Here is a 17,409-nt window from a genome sequence, read left to right as displayed (position 1 = left end):
TGTCAATGTAATAACATAGGCTAATATAGTGACATAATCCTGCTTCTGAAGTCTATTGTTGAGTTCCCAGTAGATTTATTACCACATTTTTTTATGTTTTGTTCATTTTAACACACATACAAAAATCAGCACCTCATCTGTAAATAGGTAGATCACCTCAAATAGGTCTTTCTTAACTCAAACCAAATATCCAAAGACAGTCAAAGATGAGAACTACAGACTGCACACTGCAGCACTTCAAATAGACTTCTAAAGGCTGCCTGTAGCTTTGATGCTGTAGTGAATCAGCACGGAGCCAAATTGTATATGTGTGTGTTTGATCCAGGGGCGCAACGTGACACACGTGGACCTGCAGAAGCCAGTGTCAGGAGGCCTTGGCTTCAGCGTGGTGGGCCTAAAGAGCGAGAACCGCGGTGAACTCGGCATCTTCATTCAGGAAATTCAACCAGGAAGTGTGGCTCACTGGTATGTGAGAATCAACATGTCATCATGCAAAGAGCCACTGAGAGACTTCAAGACTGATTAAAATCTTATCACAACAAAGTCTACATCCCAGAAAGTTTTTCAACATTTGGCCAATTGTTGAATTGGACTTAAGGAATTAGATTAGTCTATTTCAGACAATCAGGGACTTTTACAGATTGTCTGGGGACATTAGGGAAATTCAGCGAATCTTACAAATTGGCCATTTTGAATGCAAGAAGAGAAGATGATTTGCGTTTCAAATTATTTTTTGCTTTGACTGTGGCTTTCAGATGTTTTCTTTAAGTTGAAGCTATACCTTTTCATGCCTTCAAAACATCTCAGAGCTTACTTATAAAAATGTTATTCAAATAAGAACAACTAAATAGGAACAACTACATTTGTACAATTATTACCTGTACATTTCTGTCGGAGAGAATTTTGACAAAATCTGGCAAAAATTGTGAGAACAAATCACAAAGTAGTAGACAATGAGTATTCTATATACTATATGTGAAATGAGGAAACAGATGATGATAATTACTTGATCAGAGTCAGATTTAGTTCAAATCTCAGGGGCTCTCACACCATTTACTGTACAATGTCCATTTCTCTCCCTCTCTCAATGACACTCCATGCTTCTTTCCCTTACAGTGATGGGAAGCTCAAAGAAGCTGACCAGATCTTAGCCATCAATGGCCAGCCCCTGGACCAGACAGTGACCCACCAACAGGCTATAGGCATCCTGCAGAGTGCTTCAGAGAGGGTGCAGCTCACGGTAGCAAGAGGACCAGTACCTCAGCTGGCCAGTCCTGTGGTGTCACGCACGCCCTCTGCTGCCAGTACACTGTCAGCCAACTCCAGCGCGGTATAGATACATTCTCATACTAATGTCATGAATGAAAACTTGCACTTATACGCCCACTTGCTAATTTTGAGAACAAGACTTGTGCAAACAGATCTGTATAAGGAATGTGGAAAAGGTACACAGTCTGACAAAATTTGCTTGTGGAGACATACAAAAAACTACACACACATGCTTGCTTTGCCATAGAGTATATCACACATACAGTACACACAAAGACACAATTGAGCAGCTCTTGCAATCCAACATGGCAATAAAAAGTTACTACAGCTGACACTTCTCTTGTACTACACCTAGTGGCAGCATGTGGAGACAATTGAGCTGGTCAACGATGGCACTGGTCTTGGCTTCGGCATTGTGGGAGGAAAGACCACTGGGGTTATTGTCAAAACCATCCTTCCTGGAGGCATAGCTGATCAGGTGATTGCATTAATGCATCTCTACTTTCTTTGGGAATTGGCTTTCGGAGGGATTAGCATTGTTAATAATTCTTTATACAGTGGTTACCATAAAAACACGATTTTTTAGTATTGATAGACTCTTTCAGTGTTCAAGAGAGGTGACTCTTGTCACTTAGGTATAATAATGAGTTAATTGCAAGCAAGCACAGAATTAACTGTCACTCACAACTGTCTTTTGTTTGGTACTGACTTTGACATTATGGGTTCGATTTCTACTGAAGCTACGCAGACTAAGTAAGAAAACATACTTTTTTTTCTACCTCAGGATGGCCGCCTGCGAAGTGGGGACCACATCCTGAGAATCGGAGACACTGACCTGTACGGCATGGGCAGCGAACAGGTGGCCCAGGTCCTCAGGCAGTGTGGCAACAGAGTGAAGCTGGTGGTTACCAGGGGTCCTGTGGACGAGAATCCCTCTGTCTCTGCTATCATGCCTGTGATGCTCCCCACTGTCAATGAACAACAGGTGAGAGGGGCTGTTTCACTCTAAACCAAAAATATGGCAGAAAGTTGGTACAAATTCTCACAATAAGTAAATGTGTCACATTCAAACTGATTTCATGATTTGGTGCATCACTATATTAAAGCAGTTTCTCTATAACTAATCATCAAGATGATAATTGATGACTATATACGACACATACGAGTTATAGACTTTTATCAAAAACCTAAAGTCCAGGTCTTTTATCTCCAGTTTTATCCTTTCTTACTCTTGACAGCCCTGGATAAATTGAATTAAAGAAAATAGCAGGTTAAATCCCCTGTGACTCACACTTGGGAGAGCAGATATTGCTTTACTTTCTCAGACACAGCACTTACAAACAGCAATTTCATGGCTATTCTCAACACTCAGCCCTATTTAAACGCAAATTAATTTCAGTGACTCGCTATATGAATGATGAACATCATATTCTTTTGATTGCACACATTAGCAGTGTTTGTTATGGCTGCCAGGTTCAGAGCGCTCATTATCAAGGTTAAGAAATGTATTTTGCTGACTTATGCTTTACTTTGATTTGGTTATCAGTGGATGTTGACCTGTCATTGCCATTAATCTTTTCACAGGGCTGTGAAGAAGAGGAGGCTGAAGCATTTGATGTGAGCCTTACCAAGAACATGCAGGGACTGGGGATCACTATTGCTGGCTATGTTGGAGATAAAAATTCAGGTGAGAAATGGCAGATTACCTTTTCAGAATAGATGACCATTTAAATTAATATTGATCTTTCACTAAATATAAATTTAAGCTGCAATGATTAATATTTTCCTATCCTATAAACAGTGGATCAAAATGTGTAACATGAAATGAGTTGCGTGTAGGGATGAAACCAGGATTATCACCCAAAGTGTTTTAGCATCTTTTAGCTTATTGTTTTGGTTTTTAGGCCCACAAACTCAGCTCTCATTGACCCTGTTTCAAGCTGTGGCAGCTCTTTTCAGCAAAAAAGCTCTGATAAGATCACTGTATGCTACATGTCCAACACCAAATGGCGGACAGACCAAGTTGGCTTAGAGCATTTAGCAGCTAAAGATAATTTCCTCAAGAGTCCAAAACAGAGCTAAAAAAGGGTGAATATTAGACTTAATCGGGTTAATCGGGTGGACAGAAATACAATTGCTGTGTGTTGGCTGGATGTGACAATTGTTTGCTAACACGTTAGCCACAACCACTTTATAAGGTGATATCAATGTGAGGGTTTTTAGCTTTTTCCACTATGTCCAAAATAATCTATTTTGAAATATGTTTTCACTTTTATTGGCCTATAAAATGTAGCAGTTAGCCTTTTATTATAACCTGTTATATTCATTGAATTGAATATTGAATTGCCTTGGCTAAAATGTACTCTACATTCCTTTATTTTTCAAGGTTAGCATAAGTGGACTGGGTTCCTCACATCGTTAACGACTTATGTAATGTTGAAACATGCTTACTAACACTGACTTTTAACATCAAACCAAAATATCTGTTTGCTTTTCTCCTTGGGTTTTATGATTCATGGCTATGTTCTTTACCTCTTTTTTTTTTTTTTTTTTTTTTACTTGTTCTGACTCCTCAGAGCCCTCTGGTATTTTTGTTAAGAGCATAACAAAAGACAGTGCTGTAGATCAAGATGGCCGTATTCATGTTGGAGACCAGATAATAGCTGTAAGTACCCCAATTATTTTCTTTGTAGCTATTACTGTTTCCTCTGTCTTCAGTGGCATGAGGTAAAATATACAGTGAAATGTTTTATATTATCTATTATAGTGATCACATTTACTCATTTAGTCAATGGAGGGAAATTATGTGATGCATAATGAATAATTCACAAGTAACTGGTAGTTCGTAGTGTTTTTTCTTGGGACTTTGAATATATAAAAGAGTCTTGAATTCGCACACTGAGCAATTAAGTTTTTAACTTCATTACTGCAGGACATTAACAATGAAGTTAAACTGTGTGTAATTTCTTGCATCATTTGAAACGTGAGTTAATGCTGCCCTGTGTTTTCTAAAGTTCTCACAAATTCTTGTTTTGTTCTGGTACATTGGTGTGCGTGTGCTTGCTTGAGTTTTCTTTTTAAGTGTAAATGATAATGTGCTTTGGGACACAACTTAAGAACTTAATAAAACACTTAATTGACTGAATTCTTTAAACTTATGCAGTTTTTACTTGTTCTAAGTGATTGGCTAAAATATCTTGAAATACTCGTGCAGCACTTTGTTTCTATGCCTGCTGGTGTATATAATCACTTTGATCGATCTTATTTCAATTCCACCTCAGTCAAGCAAGAATATAGATGGCAATTCAGCACACTCGCAATGTCCTCACAAGCTGTTCTGCCCTGTATTAATCCATGGGCTCACAAATGATCGCCCTCTGCAGGTCGATGGTGTAAACATCCAGGGATATACCAATCAACAGGCAGTGGAAGTGCTCAGACACACAGGCCAGACAGTCCACCTTAAGCTGATCCGGCGGGGCTTCAGCCCTGATGAGATCCCCCCTGCTGTGGTCCCCAGTGTCCCTGTCCTGCCCCCTTCCACCACCATCCCCACCACCACCACCGTCATGAGGGAGCTAGAGCTGGAGAGGAAGAAGGCTGAAGAGGCTGCTCAAGGTAGGAAGGATAAAGTGAACAAAATTTAATGAGGATAGACGAAAACACATTCCTTGTTACTCATCCTGTCAACAAAGGTGTCATTTGATGTGTAAATGTGGCTCAGACAAGAGTTTTTATGATGCAGTGATGAGTAACTCCAAATGTAAATTTCAGTCACTTTTATCAGTATAGTTAAAATACAGAAACAGAACTTTCTCCAGCCACATATGAAGTTGAGTTATACTCAAATACAGGCCACATTGATGTCAACATTGTTACATACTGTATTAAATAATGAGAAAGGTGGCCCTCTATTGATACATAGCAGGTGTCTTTATTATGCTACAGAAGGATTTTTTTGTTAATATTTTGAGTAAACATTTTACACTGGTAAAGCTTTCCATCATGTTGTTTAGACCCTGAACTTTATTCAGTAATAAATCAGCATATAATGCCCAACATTTGACAGGGATTCCACACAGTTGAGAAATTGACAATTGAGTTACAGTTGAGGTCTACATGCATGCGCTAGTACCCATGATGTGCTTCACGATTTTCAAATAGCGTTTAGCATTTTTAGAATATTAACATCAAACAGGATAGACAGAGAGTAAACAGAAAGATTATCCTCTCCAGCTGTAGTGACAGGACCTCCAGGCTATTGCAGAAACAAGAAAAGCAACTTGCATACGTTGTGAATAGTGATAGATGGAGCTTGAAAGTGATTAGATTTGGCAACAGAAAGTTCTAGCCCAAAAACCTGCAGAAAAACAAGCAGCCAACGTTCAACAGACAGAGAATGCCAGTATTTTCTTGGCTGCTGTGAAACCTGTTGGGGGGGGAGCAATTACAGGAGTTTGCACTTTTGAGTATTACAGATAATAAAAAAGAGGAAAGAGACTTCAACAAATGTACTACATCAGTGCATCCCCATATTATATGAGGTTATGTCCCTGAAGCTCCCTGGGTAAAAAAAAAAAACAACCCAGAATAGTTAGGTGAGTAATTAGAATATATTTTAGCGAACTGACTGGACATGAGATCATATGTTTGGTGTACAAAGTTGTAATGGTTCATTTAATGGTTGGGAGTATGGAAAGAAATTTAACTACTCACTTAAATTGTTCGAGTCAGGGTTGTTGAGTTCTTTTTCACATACCAGACTAGCTAGTATTAGTTTTATGTTAGCACTTAAAGGGTGCTAATATACAGCATAGACCATGGCTTGCCCAGGCGCATGGGTAGTTTCATGGGCAACCAGTTCAGTGCCCTGTGGAACTCCAAAGACATAAACAGTGGCATGAAGTTGTAAAAAAAAAGCACCAGGATCATTACACAGATATTTGAAGTCCTGGAACGTTTATAGTCTGTCATTATGGATAACATCAGCAAAGGCATGTATATGCTTTTCGGACCAATAGGAAATGAGATAGGTTCCTTTTCTAAAGTGAGGGTGATTATGAGATAAGAGAGAGGGAGGGATAAGAGTAGGGAATGTTCAAACTATTTTAGAAGAAATAAGTAGAGTATCAAATAAAAAGACCCTTGCTATTCCAAATAAATTCAGCAGTGATGTTTGTGGTTTTTGTATGTATGTGTTCTGTATAGTGCAGAGTATATGACTTTTTCTAGTGGCTATGTGCCTGTGCTGTCATGTGTCTGCGATGCTGCCTACTTCTGTCTGTCACACTGTGTGTCTCATTGTGTGTTTACAGTCACCACAGATGAAAAGCCACTCCAGACAAAGAGTGACGCATCTGATGTCAGCCTAGCCACGGATCAGCTAACAGAAGACAAACGTGGTAGGAGGCTGGGATTCTTCTTTAAGCACACCAGCAGATATACTGGGCACACAACTAACAGATAAGGGTTATTGTTGTCAGGACCACACTGACTGGCAAAACATACTGTGAGCAAATACCAAGATGGGTGCTGTTGGTAGTTTCACAGACAGTGCAGTAGTTTTAAAATTCTTAGACGCAGATAAAAGTTTTTTTTTTGTGGGTCTTGTCTCGAACACAACAGAAGTACTTTGCAAATAGTTAGAAATGTTTGTCTGCTGGCTGTGAATGGTTTATCACAAATTTGCCTTTTATGTTGTTTTGCATACTAATACAAGTACTTTATATTGTGTTTTCCAAGGGATGAAGCTAACACCCTTTGAAGAGGAAGAACTAATGAAGAAGTGGCAGGAGATTCTGGGTCCAAGTAACGAAGTTGTTGTAAGTTTCAAAGTGAATTCCTTTCTCTCATGCATAAAATTATACTGTCCAGAACTCGGTTCTTGAGCAATTGCTTCATAATGGTAAACAGCTCGAAACTGGTATCTTAAAAGGAAGAATGACCTGAGTTGTCAAACAAAAGGGATTGAGTCATTAATAGATTCATAGTAAAATAATAATCCCTTATAAAAGACAAAACGTTTCACATGTGATGTGATGTGATTTCTTGTTTCTATGACAGGTGGCTCAGGTAGAGAAGTTTAGTGAGAACAGTGGCCTGGGCATCAGTCTAGAGGCCAACAGTGGGCATCATTACATCCGCTCTGTTCTACCTGAGGGACCTGTTGGTCGCTGTGGCAAGCTGTTCAGTGGAGATGAACTGCTTGCGGTAAGTGGTCCCTTAAATGAAAGAGAACATTTAATTAACAACAGTGTAGATATTTGCCATTTTTTCCATTAATACTTAGATGTTCTACATGTATTTAAAAACTAGTTTGTTTATGGGGCAGTAATGAAGAAGTTATTTTATATACTATAATACACATATTCAATTTAAATTGTTTATGTTACAGTGATATAAGCATCATAATGCCTCAGTGGTAAGCCAGTAAGCCACTGGTTTAGTGGTTAAGCAAAAAATGTTAGGTGTCAGGAATTATTACAGCCTAAATATTTACGACAGGTTAAATGCAGAGGTTGAATTTCCCCCCACAAGAATTGATAAAAATTAAAGTGTAACTTAAAGCTGCACGAACAAATATTTTTTATATTGACAAAAGGATAATAATGTGAAATGGGTTGCTTGTAGTGACAAACCCACAGATAATTATCACCCAACTTTGCAGTCCCCCTCAGCTCAGTTTCAGCCTCTTTCAACACACCCACAGCTTTACTGTTTTAGTTCACTCTCAACGCTCTCATCAACCTCACCTGCCAAGCACTAAAATGGCAGACAGACAAAGTTAGCAACTAGTGGGTGAACATACAGTAGTGGATTATTTAGCAGCGAAGGAACCAGATATTTCTCTCAGGAGTTGGTGGGGACCAGACCAGAGCTAAAAGGAGAGTGAATATTGGACTTTGTCGGATGGCAAGAAACATGACTCCAAAAAAAGCTCATGTTGCTCCGTGTCTGCTGGATGTGTAAAAATGCAACTGTTTGCTAACACATTCGCCACAACAACTTGATCATTTGAAAATATGCCAATATTTACAACTTATGCTGCCCTCAAGCTGCTTTAAACCCTAGATACTGTACTTATTTTTGTTCTATGCTAAGACTAACATTTTTTGTCACAGGTAAATGGTATATCCCTAATTGGTGAGACCCACAAGGAAGTAGTCAGAATCTTGAAGGAGCTTCCACTATGTGTATACATGACATGCTGTAGGCCCGCCCCTCACCTGCAGATTGACATGGATGCTGTCCAACCAGAGTCGGAAGCTTTGTCCAGAACACCTGAATTAAAGGTACTGCATTTGCATTGCTATACTATAGCATATGACTATAGATTTTTGTATGATTTGATTTTCGGATTTTTAACTATAGAATATACGTTTTTCATAACTAATCACCATGACTTTGACATGTTTGCTTGTTATGTTTGAGAGGGAAAACCTAGAGAAAGCGAATTATTCTTTTGCTTGTCAAGACTAAAAACATGCAGGGTATATTACTTGCAGAGAGTTGCAGCAGATGATGCATATAAGTACAGTTGGAAACTCCCTGCATCTCCTTGACATGCAGTAATGTATCATGAGCAATGGAATATGATTGGAGAGCAATACTCTTTAAGTCCTCCTCCTCCTTTATAACCCATCAAGCATTATTAGCTCAGCCCCGCTCTGTCAATCGCTCCATTGGCTTTCCGCATTGCCAACCATGATGGATTAAGACTTAGCGATAAGCAGGGGAGTTTGAAAGTTTATTAAGACCAATTCTAGTAAACTGCAGCAGCAGTAGCCAACAACATTTGCTAGAGATATGAGACATCAAAAGCAGCTTCCCTGCGGGGAAGGGGTTTTCATCTCTTTATCTGTGATAATGTACTAAGGCCCTAGCATCCCAAAGATATTCCTCTTTTATCTACTGCCAGAAACCTGAGCCAGACACACAACTAGCGGATAGCAGCCTGTGGGTTGGGAGTAAAAGTGAGGAAGGCAAGCTGTTACATAGAGATTTTGGGCTTTTCCTCTGCAGAAACAAATAGACCTGAGCAGCGTTCTGGTTGCTGAAAACACAGAGGTGAACGCAGCGGCAGCGACACAGACACAGGATAATGTGACAGAGGAGGCGATAGGCTCTCCTTTGGCTATGTGGGAGTTGGAGATCCAGAATATCGAGCTTGAAAAGGGAGAAGGGGGATTGGGATTCAGCATTCTGGACTACCAGGTGGGAATTCTTTCTGGGATTTACAGAGGGTTTCATAAAAAAATGGACAACTGTTATTGATATTATTTTACACCAATGTATTTTTACTTTTATAGATGTATGGTATTTTTTATATTATACACTTATGGGGCACTAAGTTAGGTTGCAATACTTACAGTGTAACTCATAGTTGTAATCTGGTAACATTTTTTATATTTTGGAGTTCTGTTTTTTTCATCCACATTTAATAGCTTCTTCTGACATTCTAAGTATTTCCACAGGAAAGGACACACTGTATAATACTAGTCAAATACATTCAATTCCCTGTGATTTCCATGTAAGTTTAAGGCTGTGATAGTTTACCTGTTGACCTCTTCGAAATGAACTTGACTGGACCGGCTCTGCCACAGGACCCACTGGACCCCGCTAAGACGGTGATCGTGATTCGCTCTCTGGTTCCCAGCGGTGTGGCCGAGCAGGATGGCAGACTGTTGCCAGGAGACCGACTCATGTATGTTAACACCACCAACCTGGAGAACGCCAGCCTGGAGGATGCTGTCCAGGCCCTGAAGGGGGCCAAGCTCGGCAAGGTCCAGATAGGAGTTGCCAAACCACTGCCTGTAAGCATTAGAATTATTATTCTCTTTTTTCTTTGCTTTAAACCTGTCTGAAAATTGAGATACAATGTGACTTGTGTGTTCGTGGTAAAGGGGCAAGGGTATGCATATCTGTCAGGGTTATTAAGAGTTTTATACATATTGCTTTTGTGATTTTTTTGATCAGCACGTCAGGGATTTATCACTGCATTTAAGCGAGGTTGTGAGTCAGGCTGTCTTTATATCGTGCGACTTGGTATCCAGTCATGAGGGTTCAGCTTACGAGGGCTTGAATTTTTCATGCGGGAGAAAGAGCAGATGTAGGCTGCATGGTTTAGCATTCCATCCACTGTTCTTTCAGAGGAGGCAACCAGCCTAAAATGCTCTGTGCCCTTTGTTTCATATTATTATGTTATTGAATTTCCCAAGAGCTCGGAGCCTCTTGTACATTTAAACACATCGGGGCACCTGTCAAAATATTGGGTCTGTCCAACGGCATGTTCAACGCTCCAGGCACCTATACTCTTTGTACAGGATGTTTCTCTCTGCAAAACTGCCTGCATTCTTTCAGCTTTAGAGCTGAATTTCTCCTGTATTGAATCTGCCGTTGGATTACACAGTGAGACCTCTGGACTGCCAAGGTTAGCTGGATTACAGAGCTGCAGGAAGCCTCTGTGGAGTTATCCAACTCTCCTGCTTCTGAGGGGTATTTTGTTGTATTGCCCCTCAAAATTGAGTCTGATAAATGTAATCCTGCAATATGTCTTCATGCTTTTCTTATATCTGTCTGGGCTGCATGCTAAACAAAATCAATATCAAGAGCTCGTACTGAAGAATACACGTGAAATGTTCAAGAGCTATTCTGTTAAGAATTAATTCAAAGAGAGAGAACGCTTGTGCACCAAGATCAATATTTAACTCTATAGTTAGTGTATAAAAATCTCAATAACACCTAACATCTTTTTCCATTCCATACTAATTTATTTGTACCTGATTTGGTCACAAAAAAATCTAATTACGTAAAGCTGGAGACACTGAAAGAATTTCTCCACTTTCTTAGGGAATATGTGGATATTCCCACTCTCCACACCCATATGGTGAGCAGGAAATTACTTCATCATCCACCATCCGTTCATTTGACTTCAACAATATTTTGGTTGAAGAAGGAGAGGAAGAAGAACTGACTGAGGGCATCGTTTACCGAGCAGAGCCTGCATTGGTTAGTTAGCTTTTGGGAAAAACTGAAAAATCAATCACAACATCCTGAAAAATGGAAAACAAATTGTACTTTACATGTTATGTTTGCTTTTGCCTAACTTTACCAAGATAAGTAGGTTTGTTTGTAATCATGTTTGTATCAGCAGTATTTTGCAGTTAGATAAATTTAGCATAAGTGACATTAGGGTTAGATAATTTCAATCTGTGATTGGATAGTTCACCATGTTGCTCAATAATAAAGGCCAGTTTTGTGTCCCACTACTTCCATTCATTATTGCAGATTGACACCAGCGAAGCAGACCTGTCTGATGAAAAGGTCTTAGATCACACCTACTCTGGGATAGAGGATGACACTTTCCAGGCATCCATGATTGCTCTTCATGGTAGCAGCTGTAGTGCAGACTTGGATTACCTGCATTCATCTACGCCCAAGGTAAGCAATCGTTTGTTTGTTTTTTATATGGCAGCAACTGAAACCAAAAGCACAACTTGAAATGATTCCCTCATTTCATTAAATGTTACTGCAACAGCAACTGCCCTTTGTCACAATGACTACAGCATGTAGTCACTATGTTTTGTTTTTTTGTTATCAAGAGCCAAAATGTCATGAGAAATGTTTGTTTTTCTTTGTTAAGGCAGTAACAGCATTACTGACTTTGTTGTTATTTGAGGATTGTAGCTGCGGCTGCTTTTGTTGCTCTGGGTGCCCAAGAACAGCTGCTCCCCAAATGGATATTAAATTATAGGAAAATAAACAAAGAAGAGCAAGGGGCACACAAATTGTTTTCCTAAGGGTATCTGTGTGCCTCCAGTTTTCCCAAAGGTTACAGCTGACCTTATTTATAGGGCCTTCCTAAGAAATGTATATTATAATAGGGCAGCCTAGAGGGACAGACATAGGCCAGGACAACTTGGGGCATTTTATAGTACTGGGGGGATTTCACAAAACAAATTCAAATGTTTGTAATTGTTTCCTCAAGCTCTAGAGAGAGGCAACAAGTCTGTTGATAAATTTGCTTCAGTGACAGCAAATGGTGGACCAGCTTTTCAGACTTGCAGACAGTATCTAAAGGTGATATTCTTTGAGGAATACGGATGTTTTTTCTTTCTGGTCCACACCTGTTTACGGAAAAACAATATAAAGGTTAGCTGGTTGTTAAAGATCAAATAAGCACAGCGATTCCACAAAGTCGGCCTCTAAGTTACTGTCAATGAAGCAGTGATAGCTCTTTTTCTCATGATCGCATGGATAGATTTGAGTTGTGCTACTTACTTTTCTGGTGTCTAGCTTTGAAGAGAGTTACTCGTGCACATGCATTGGTTGTACTGTTTAAGACCATAGAAAAATACCTTGGAAAGGCACTCTAGTCTTATCTCTATAGAAAGGAAGACTGTGCCCTTTTGAAATAATGTAACCGATTAGATGAATTTAAGAGACCAAACCAGACCAATAATATAATTTCTTGCTATGAAATTGATTCATTTTTTAAGTTTCTTTCATGGCATCTTAAGCTTTAATTGGGTACGCCTGGAGCGTGACACTAAAAGTTTGGTATTTGAATATTTTTTATGATAATGATTTAATGTCATATGTAATTAATTTTTAGAGATGCTAAAGGATTGTTTTAGGAAAGAGTGATTCTGCCCTTGTAAAAATCCCTTTTATTTGCATCACCCCCCTCTCTAATAATCTCTGCATGCCATAACAATTACTTATTACATATAGTGATGTTATGTACACTTTTTAAATGGTGTGAATTTAGACATATCATATACACTATACTACTAATACAGTGACTCCTAACTTTTTTTGGCTTAAAACATACAAAAATATACTAGAAACTATCACTTTTTCACTGTTGCCTGTAAATGTCTTATCTATTTTCATAATTTTAGTATAGGTATTTATCATACCATATCATGTATAGATACCTGAGAATACTTATACCTGTAGATGTCCCAGTCCAGTTCACCCCATATTTATAGCCCTACCTTATTAAAATGGAACTTCCTATTTCTTGTTTTATTCTAACTCTCAGGTCTGCTTATTGAGCCCAATTTGTATTACGTATTTGCATATTTTAACTTTATTTATTTATACTTCTGTTCTGGCTCCCAAAGGGTAGTGCTTACTGAGATTCATCACTATCAGTGATGTCAGTCTGGTTCTAATAAAGTCTTAAACAGTGTTGTAATAAAACTACATTTTGTGCATGGCAAGCTCAAGATCACCAGTAATTCCTGCTGTCCTCTATTGGCCACTGATGGCTTTTCTATGGTTCATTACAAGGAGGGCAGGATGGCGACTGAGCAAGATGAATTCCCCCTGTTGGGCAATTGTCTAAGTAACAGAGTGGAACGTTCATTCAGCTGCTGTGCTTTGTTTTACCCTAGCTGACAGCTCGCCTGGACTTGTTGGATGAGCATCCCTGCTTTGCAACACCGCCCGGCCTTGCCGACAACACTCAAGTGTTCTCTCTGGAGAAGTCTGCCTCTTTCACTTCTCCGAGTTTGAGAGGTCACGTCCCGGCTTTTAACACAATACTAAGCAGTTCTGATCAGTACCTGGCACAACACTCAACCAATGAAGACCCAGCAGAGTGCTCAAACTCATACAGCCCGTTTGCTGAAATAGGGACCAGATCTAATGTCCCAGACGAACCTATGGAGCCTCTTCCCTATCAGAAGGAGCCACCCATGTCTTTCGGAGATATTGAAGTTATAAAGATTTTGATGAAGGTAAAATAATATGTCTAATTACAAACCATAGATTTGACATATAAGTTTGTAAGTTGTGAAAAAAAAGATGTGCAGTGAGTATTCTGTTTAACTGATGAATCAGCATTAGTGACTGGCAGACAGTGAACATCACATATACTCTAAGTCAAGGTGCATTAGATCAACTACATAATAATCACCCTTGATCTTCTGAATTCCTTCTGATCTGAATTTCTTAAGGTAACATCTAACCTCTCCCCAGTCAGACGGGTGATTCTTCAAATATTAGATGAACAAAGTTCTAAGCTTATTTGTTTTGAATTCATTTCCACAGCCCATTCATTGCACCTATCTTTTCTCTAGAGACCCCTGCTTTACTTTATTTTCATTAATAACAATATTGATTTATCATCCTCAAGGATGAGGAGGCTGGTGCAAAAGAAGACGGTGACAAGGAAGTACTGACCTCAGGGAGCAATTTTGAAAGGACTATCACAGTTGTCAAGGGCAACTCCAGCCTTGGTTTGTGTTAATTCCTTCACATTCTTTTATTTGTTTTTTCTAATTTATTTTTTCCTCAGCCTTCACAGAAGTGTAAATGAGGTTGCAGAACTGAAAGGCGTATTTGCCTTTACTTTTGTGGCCTGTTTTCTGGATGCCAGATTTGAAGCAAAATGATAGAAAAGATCTTTGACTGTTTTACAGTCTGAAAGGGTCATTTCATTGCCATACAGGGTATTTGCATTTCAAAACCTGCCATGGGACCGCTACTAACTAAGAGAATACTAAGTTTTCACTTTTAAAACAAATAGGTGTTATGAAGGCACTGTTTATAATCCTCAGTAACTCATGTTGCCTTTTAGCACTCTTTGAAGGTTTCTATTTCCTGCTCAATTCAAAATTTCTACTAAATACATTTGGGTTTTGTATTTCCAATCTTTTTACCAAATATAATTCAAAACCAAAATCCACTCCTAAATAGAACATACTGATTTACACTGTGCTATAAGAGAGTTTGAAAGTTTTATATATATAAATATATTATGCCCCACTCTGAAGTTACTCCATTGAGAATGAATTCAAAACCAAATCTGTGAATACTGTGACAGTTTCTAGGGTAATTTTCTGGGGTAAGAGTAAGTTTTCTTGTTTCAGAACTGAAACCACTGCACTGAATCACATTTATTTTAGGTGGAAATTATCAATGAAACCATATAGTTCTAATATATTAAGGGTACCTTTTCATTTATAATGGAGTTAGTCCTGAAAATGTCTCTTGATGGCATTGCGGTTTTGATCTTTTCTTGAGTTCAGTTTTAAGTAATCAACGATTGCTCTTAAATCTCAGAGGTTTAAACTATTTGTTATTAATTCAGATTAACATGCAAATTTAGTGTGTAACAGTTTCTTATAATCCACCTCAAAGGGATGACAGTGAGTGCCATGAAAGATGGTTTGGGAATGCTGATCCGCAGTATAATCCATGGCGGGTCCATTAGCCGTGATGGACGTCTGGGTGTTGGTGATCTCATCCTGGCCATCAATGGAGAGCCCACAGCCAACCTGACCAATGCTCAGGCTCGCGCCATGCTGAGGAGACACTCTCTCATTGGACCAGACCTGGGGTAAGAGACTATAATTAGACAGCAGTGGCCAAGTGCACACGTTTACCCCATGTTTATCCACATGTTTACCCACATTATTGAAACTCTGCAACGGAAATAGAGGATTCTGCCACATATGCCTTGAACAGAAAGGTGTTATGAATGCCAATATGATACACTAAGTTTTCAAACAAATACCAAAATGGATTTTTTCCCCCAATACTTTGCTAGGTAAAACATTTGTATAACAAAAACATTTTTAAAAAATGTAAAACATATTAAGTTAAACCTCTGAAATGTACACTACTGTTCAAAAGTTTAGAGTCGCCTGCCACAGAAGCTTGATTTGCTTGAGTCCGATGGCTGAGAGGAAAACTCTATATTTTTGAATGGTCTTTTATGCTTTTAGGTTGTAGAAAGTCCTCTTTACAAATTGATGTTATTTTGTATGAAGGGTTTGCAAAAAAAGTAATGTTTTGTACATGGAGAACAAAATGCTGTACAATGGTTCAACCAGATTGACAACTGAAAGGGCAGAAAGAGACAAAGATCCTTTGAGCAACAGTTTAATAAGAATAAGAAATCAGCAGTCACTGGTAAAAGAAATTTGAAGCTTAGCATTAAAATCTGAGCAGATTTAAATAGGAAAAGGTTCCTGTTTCAGTTTCAAGTGCACAATAATGCCTATAACAAGCTGAAATTAACAGGTGTGCTGCTTTAGCAAAGCTATTCTTAAAACTTCAAAATAAAAATAGTAGGTTAGTTGACAAAGACGAAAACTAAGGACATTTTCTCTACAATTTTAGTTTATTTTAGTTAGTTTTGCAAACACACAATACATTTTCAGTTAGTTACATTTTTTTTGTAAAGCCTTGTTTTTACACATTTGGTGTATAATTATACTGTTTTTATCTATGTTTAAATAGCCATTATTGAAGGAAGAAAGAAAAACATCAATGTAACAGGTGATTCAAAACTTTTTCAACGGTAGTGTATCTGTGTCTAATGTTTCCTTACAGTTGTACTGTACCACTATTCATTTAGGCAAAATTATGGCACTACATTGATAATTGTGATTTAAATAAGGAAATGCCTAAAACGTTTGAGTCTGAACCTTATTAGTTTGATTGTCACTGATCCCTCAACTCTACTGATTTGTATATTGTTTTCTGATTTCACAGTACATTGCATAACACATTCCTCTTCACAGTGCAGTTGTTTGACACCCTTGCAAGGATACATCGTTGTTGGCTATTACATTACATACCAGTTTGCATTAGCAATTACAAATTCAAGAAAAATCTTACTAAGCATTCTGTGCCAACTTTTAGTTTTAGAGTTTTCAATTCTCTGTAATACAGATATAATTTGGTTGGTACCGGAACAGCACTGGAATTTCAATACCAAGGTGTTGTGAAATTGTTCTTTGCTATTGAAAAATTAATGGTGGTTAGATGTTTAGTATTTCTTAAGTAAAACTCTGTATTCACTGCATAGGGGTGTACCTCAAGGTCCAACATGAATTATCAGGACAGCTTAAATGCAAGCCTTTCAAACAATACATGATGTACTCGGTGTGTATTTAATATTTATTTTCAAGCTTTTTTTTAAATTTAGTATTTGAACTTGATTATACACACGATTTTTCCTATAAACTGGTTGATGTAAAGTTTTGAGTTGAGTTTTGAGTTTTGGAGATATCAGCCATGGGGATGTCTGCCTTTTTTTTTTTTTTTTTTTTAAATATAATGGGACTATATGGCCCTCGGCTTGTGCTCAATGCACCAAAAAAATACATTTGAAAAACTCAA

At 38.4% G+C, this 17,409-nt stretch overlaps 1 protein-coding gene across 19 annotated transcripts in view; it reads left to right on the top strand.

The window, feature by feature from the left end:
- Positions 1 to 17,409, top strand: part of LOC122870060 (multiple PDZ domain protein-like) — a 49,061-nt gene that overhangs the window by 8,355 nt on the left and 23,297 nt on the right. For 18 of the 19 annotated variants that reach the window (XM_044183764.1, XM_044183748.1, XM_044183763.1 and 15 more), the window contains exons 5-22: positions 326 to 465; positions 1,117 to 1,330; positions 1,625 to 1,747; positions 2,054 to 2,254; positions 2,854 to 2,956; positions 3,846 to 3,934; positions 4,653 to 4,887; positions 6,585 to 6,671; positions 7,012 to 7,091; positions 7,333 to 7,479; positions 8,391 to 8,561; positions 9,292 to 9,483; positions 9,873 to 10,082; positions 11,119 to 11,277; positions 11,557 to 11,709; positions 13,671 to 14,015; positions 14,414 to 14,516; positions 15,421 to 15,619. In XM_044183764.1, coding sequence (XP_044039699.1) covers positions 326 to 465; positions 1,117 to 1,330; positions 1,625 to 1,747; positions 2,054 to 2,254; positions 2,854 to 2,956; positions 3,846 to 3,934; positions 4,653 to 4,887; positions 6,585 to 6,671; positions 7,012 to 7,091; positions 7,333 to 7,479; positions 8,391 to 8,561; positions 9,292 to 9,483; positions 9,873 to 10,082; positions 11,119 to 11,277; positions 11,557 to 11,709; positions 13,671 to 14,015; positions 14,414 to 14,516; positions 15,421 to 15,619 — 2,951 coding nt within the window. The remainder of the gene's footprint in view (positions 1 to 325; positions 466 to 1,116; positions 1,331 to 1,624; positions 1,748 to 2,053; positions 2,255 to 2,853; positions 2,957 to 3,845; positions 3,935 to 4,652; positions 4,888 to 6,584; positions 6,672 to 7,011; positions 7,092 to 7,332; positions 7,480 to 8,390; positions 8,562 to 9,291; positions 9,484 to 9,872; positions 10,083 to 11,118; positions 11,278 to 11,556; positions 11,710 to 13,670; positions 14,016 to 14,413; positions 14,517 to 15,420; positions 15,620 to 17,409) is intronic. The other variant, XM_044183757.1, reaches the window with a different exon arrangement.

This window comes from Siniperca chuatsi, linkage group LG22 (assembly GCF_020085105.1).
Source record: "Siniperca chuatsi isolate FFG_IHB_CAS linkage group LG22, ASM2008510v1, whole genome shotgun sequence".
In the NCBI taxonomy this organism is placed as follows: domain Eukaryota; kingdom Metazoa; phylum Chordata; class Actinopteri; order Centrarchiformes; family Sinipercidae; genus Siniperca; species Siniperca chuatsi.
Note: the sequence above shows the minus strand (reverse complement) of the source record. Positions and strands in the feature narration are given on the sequence as shown.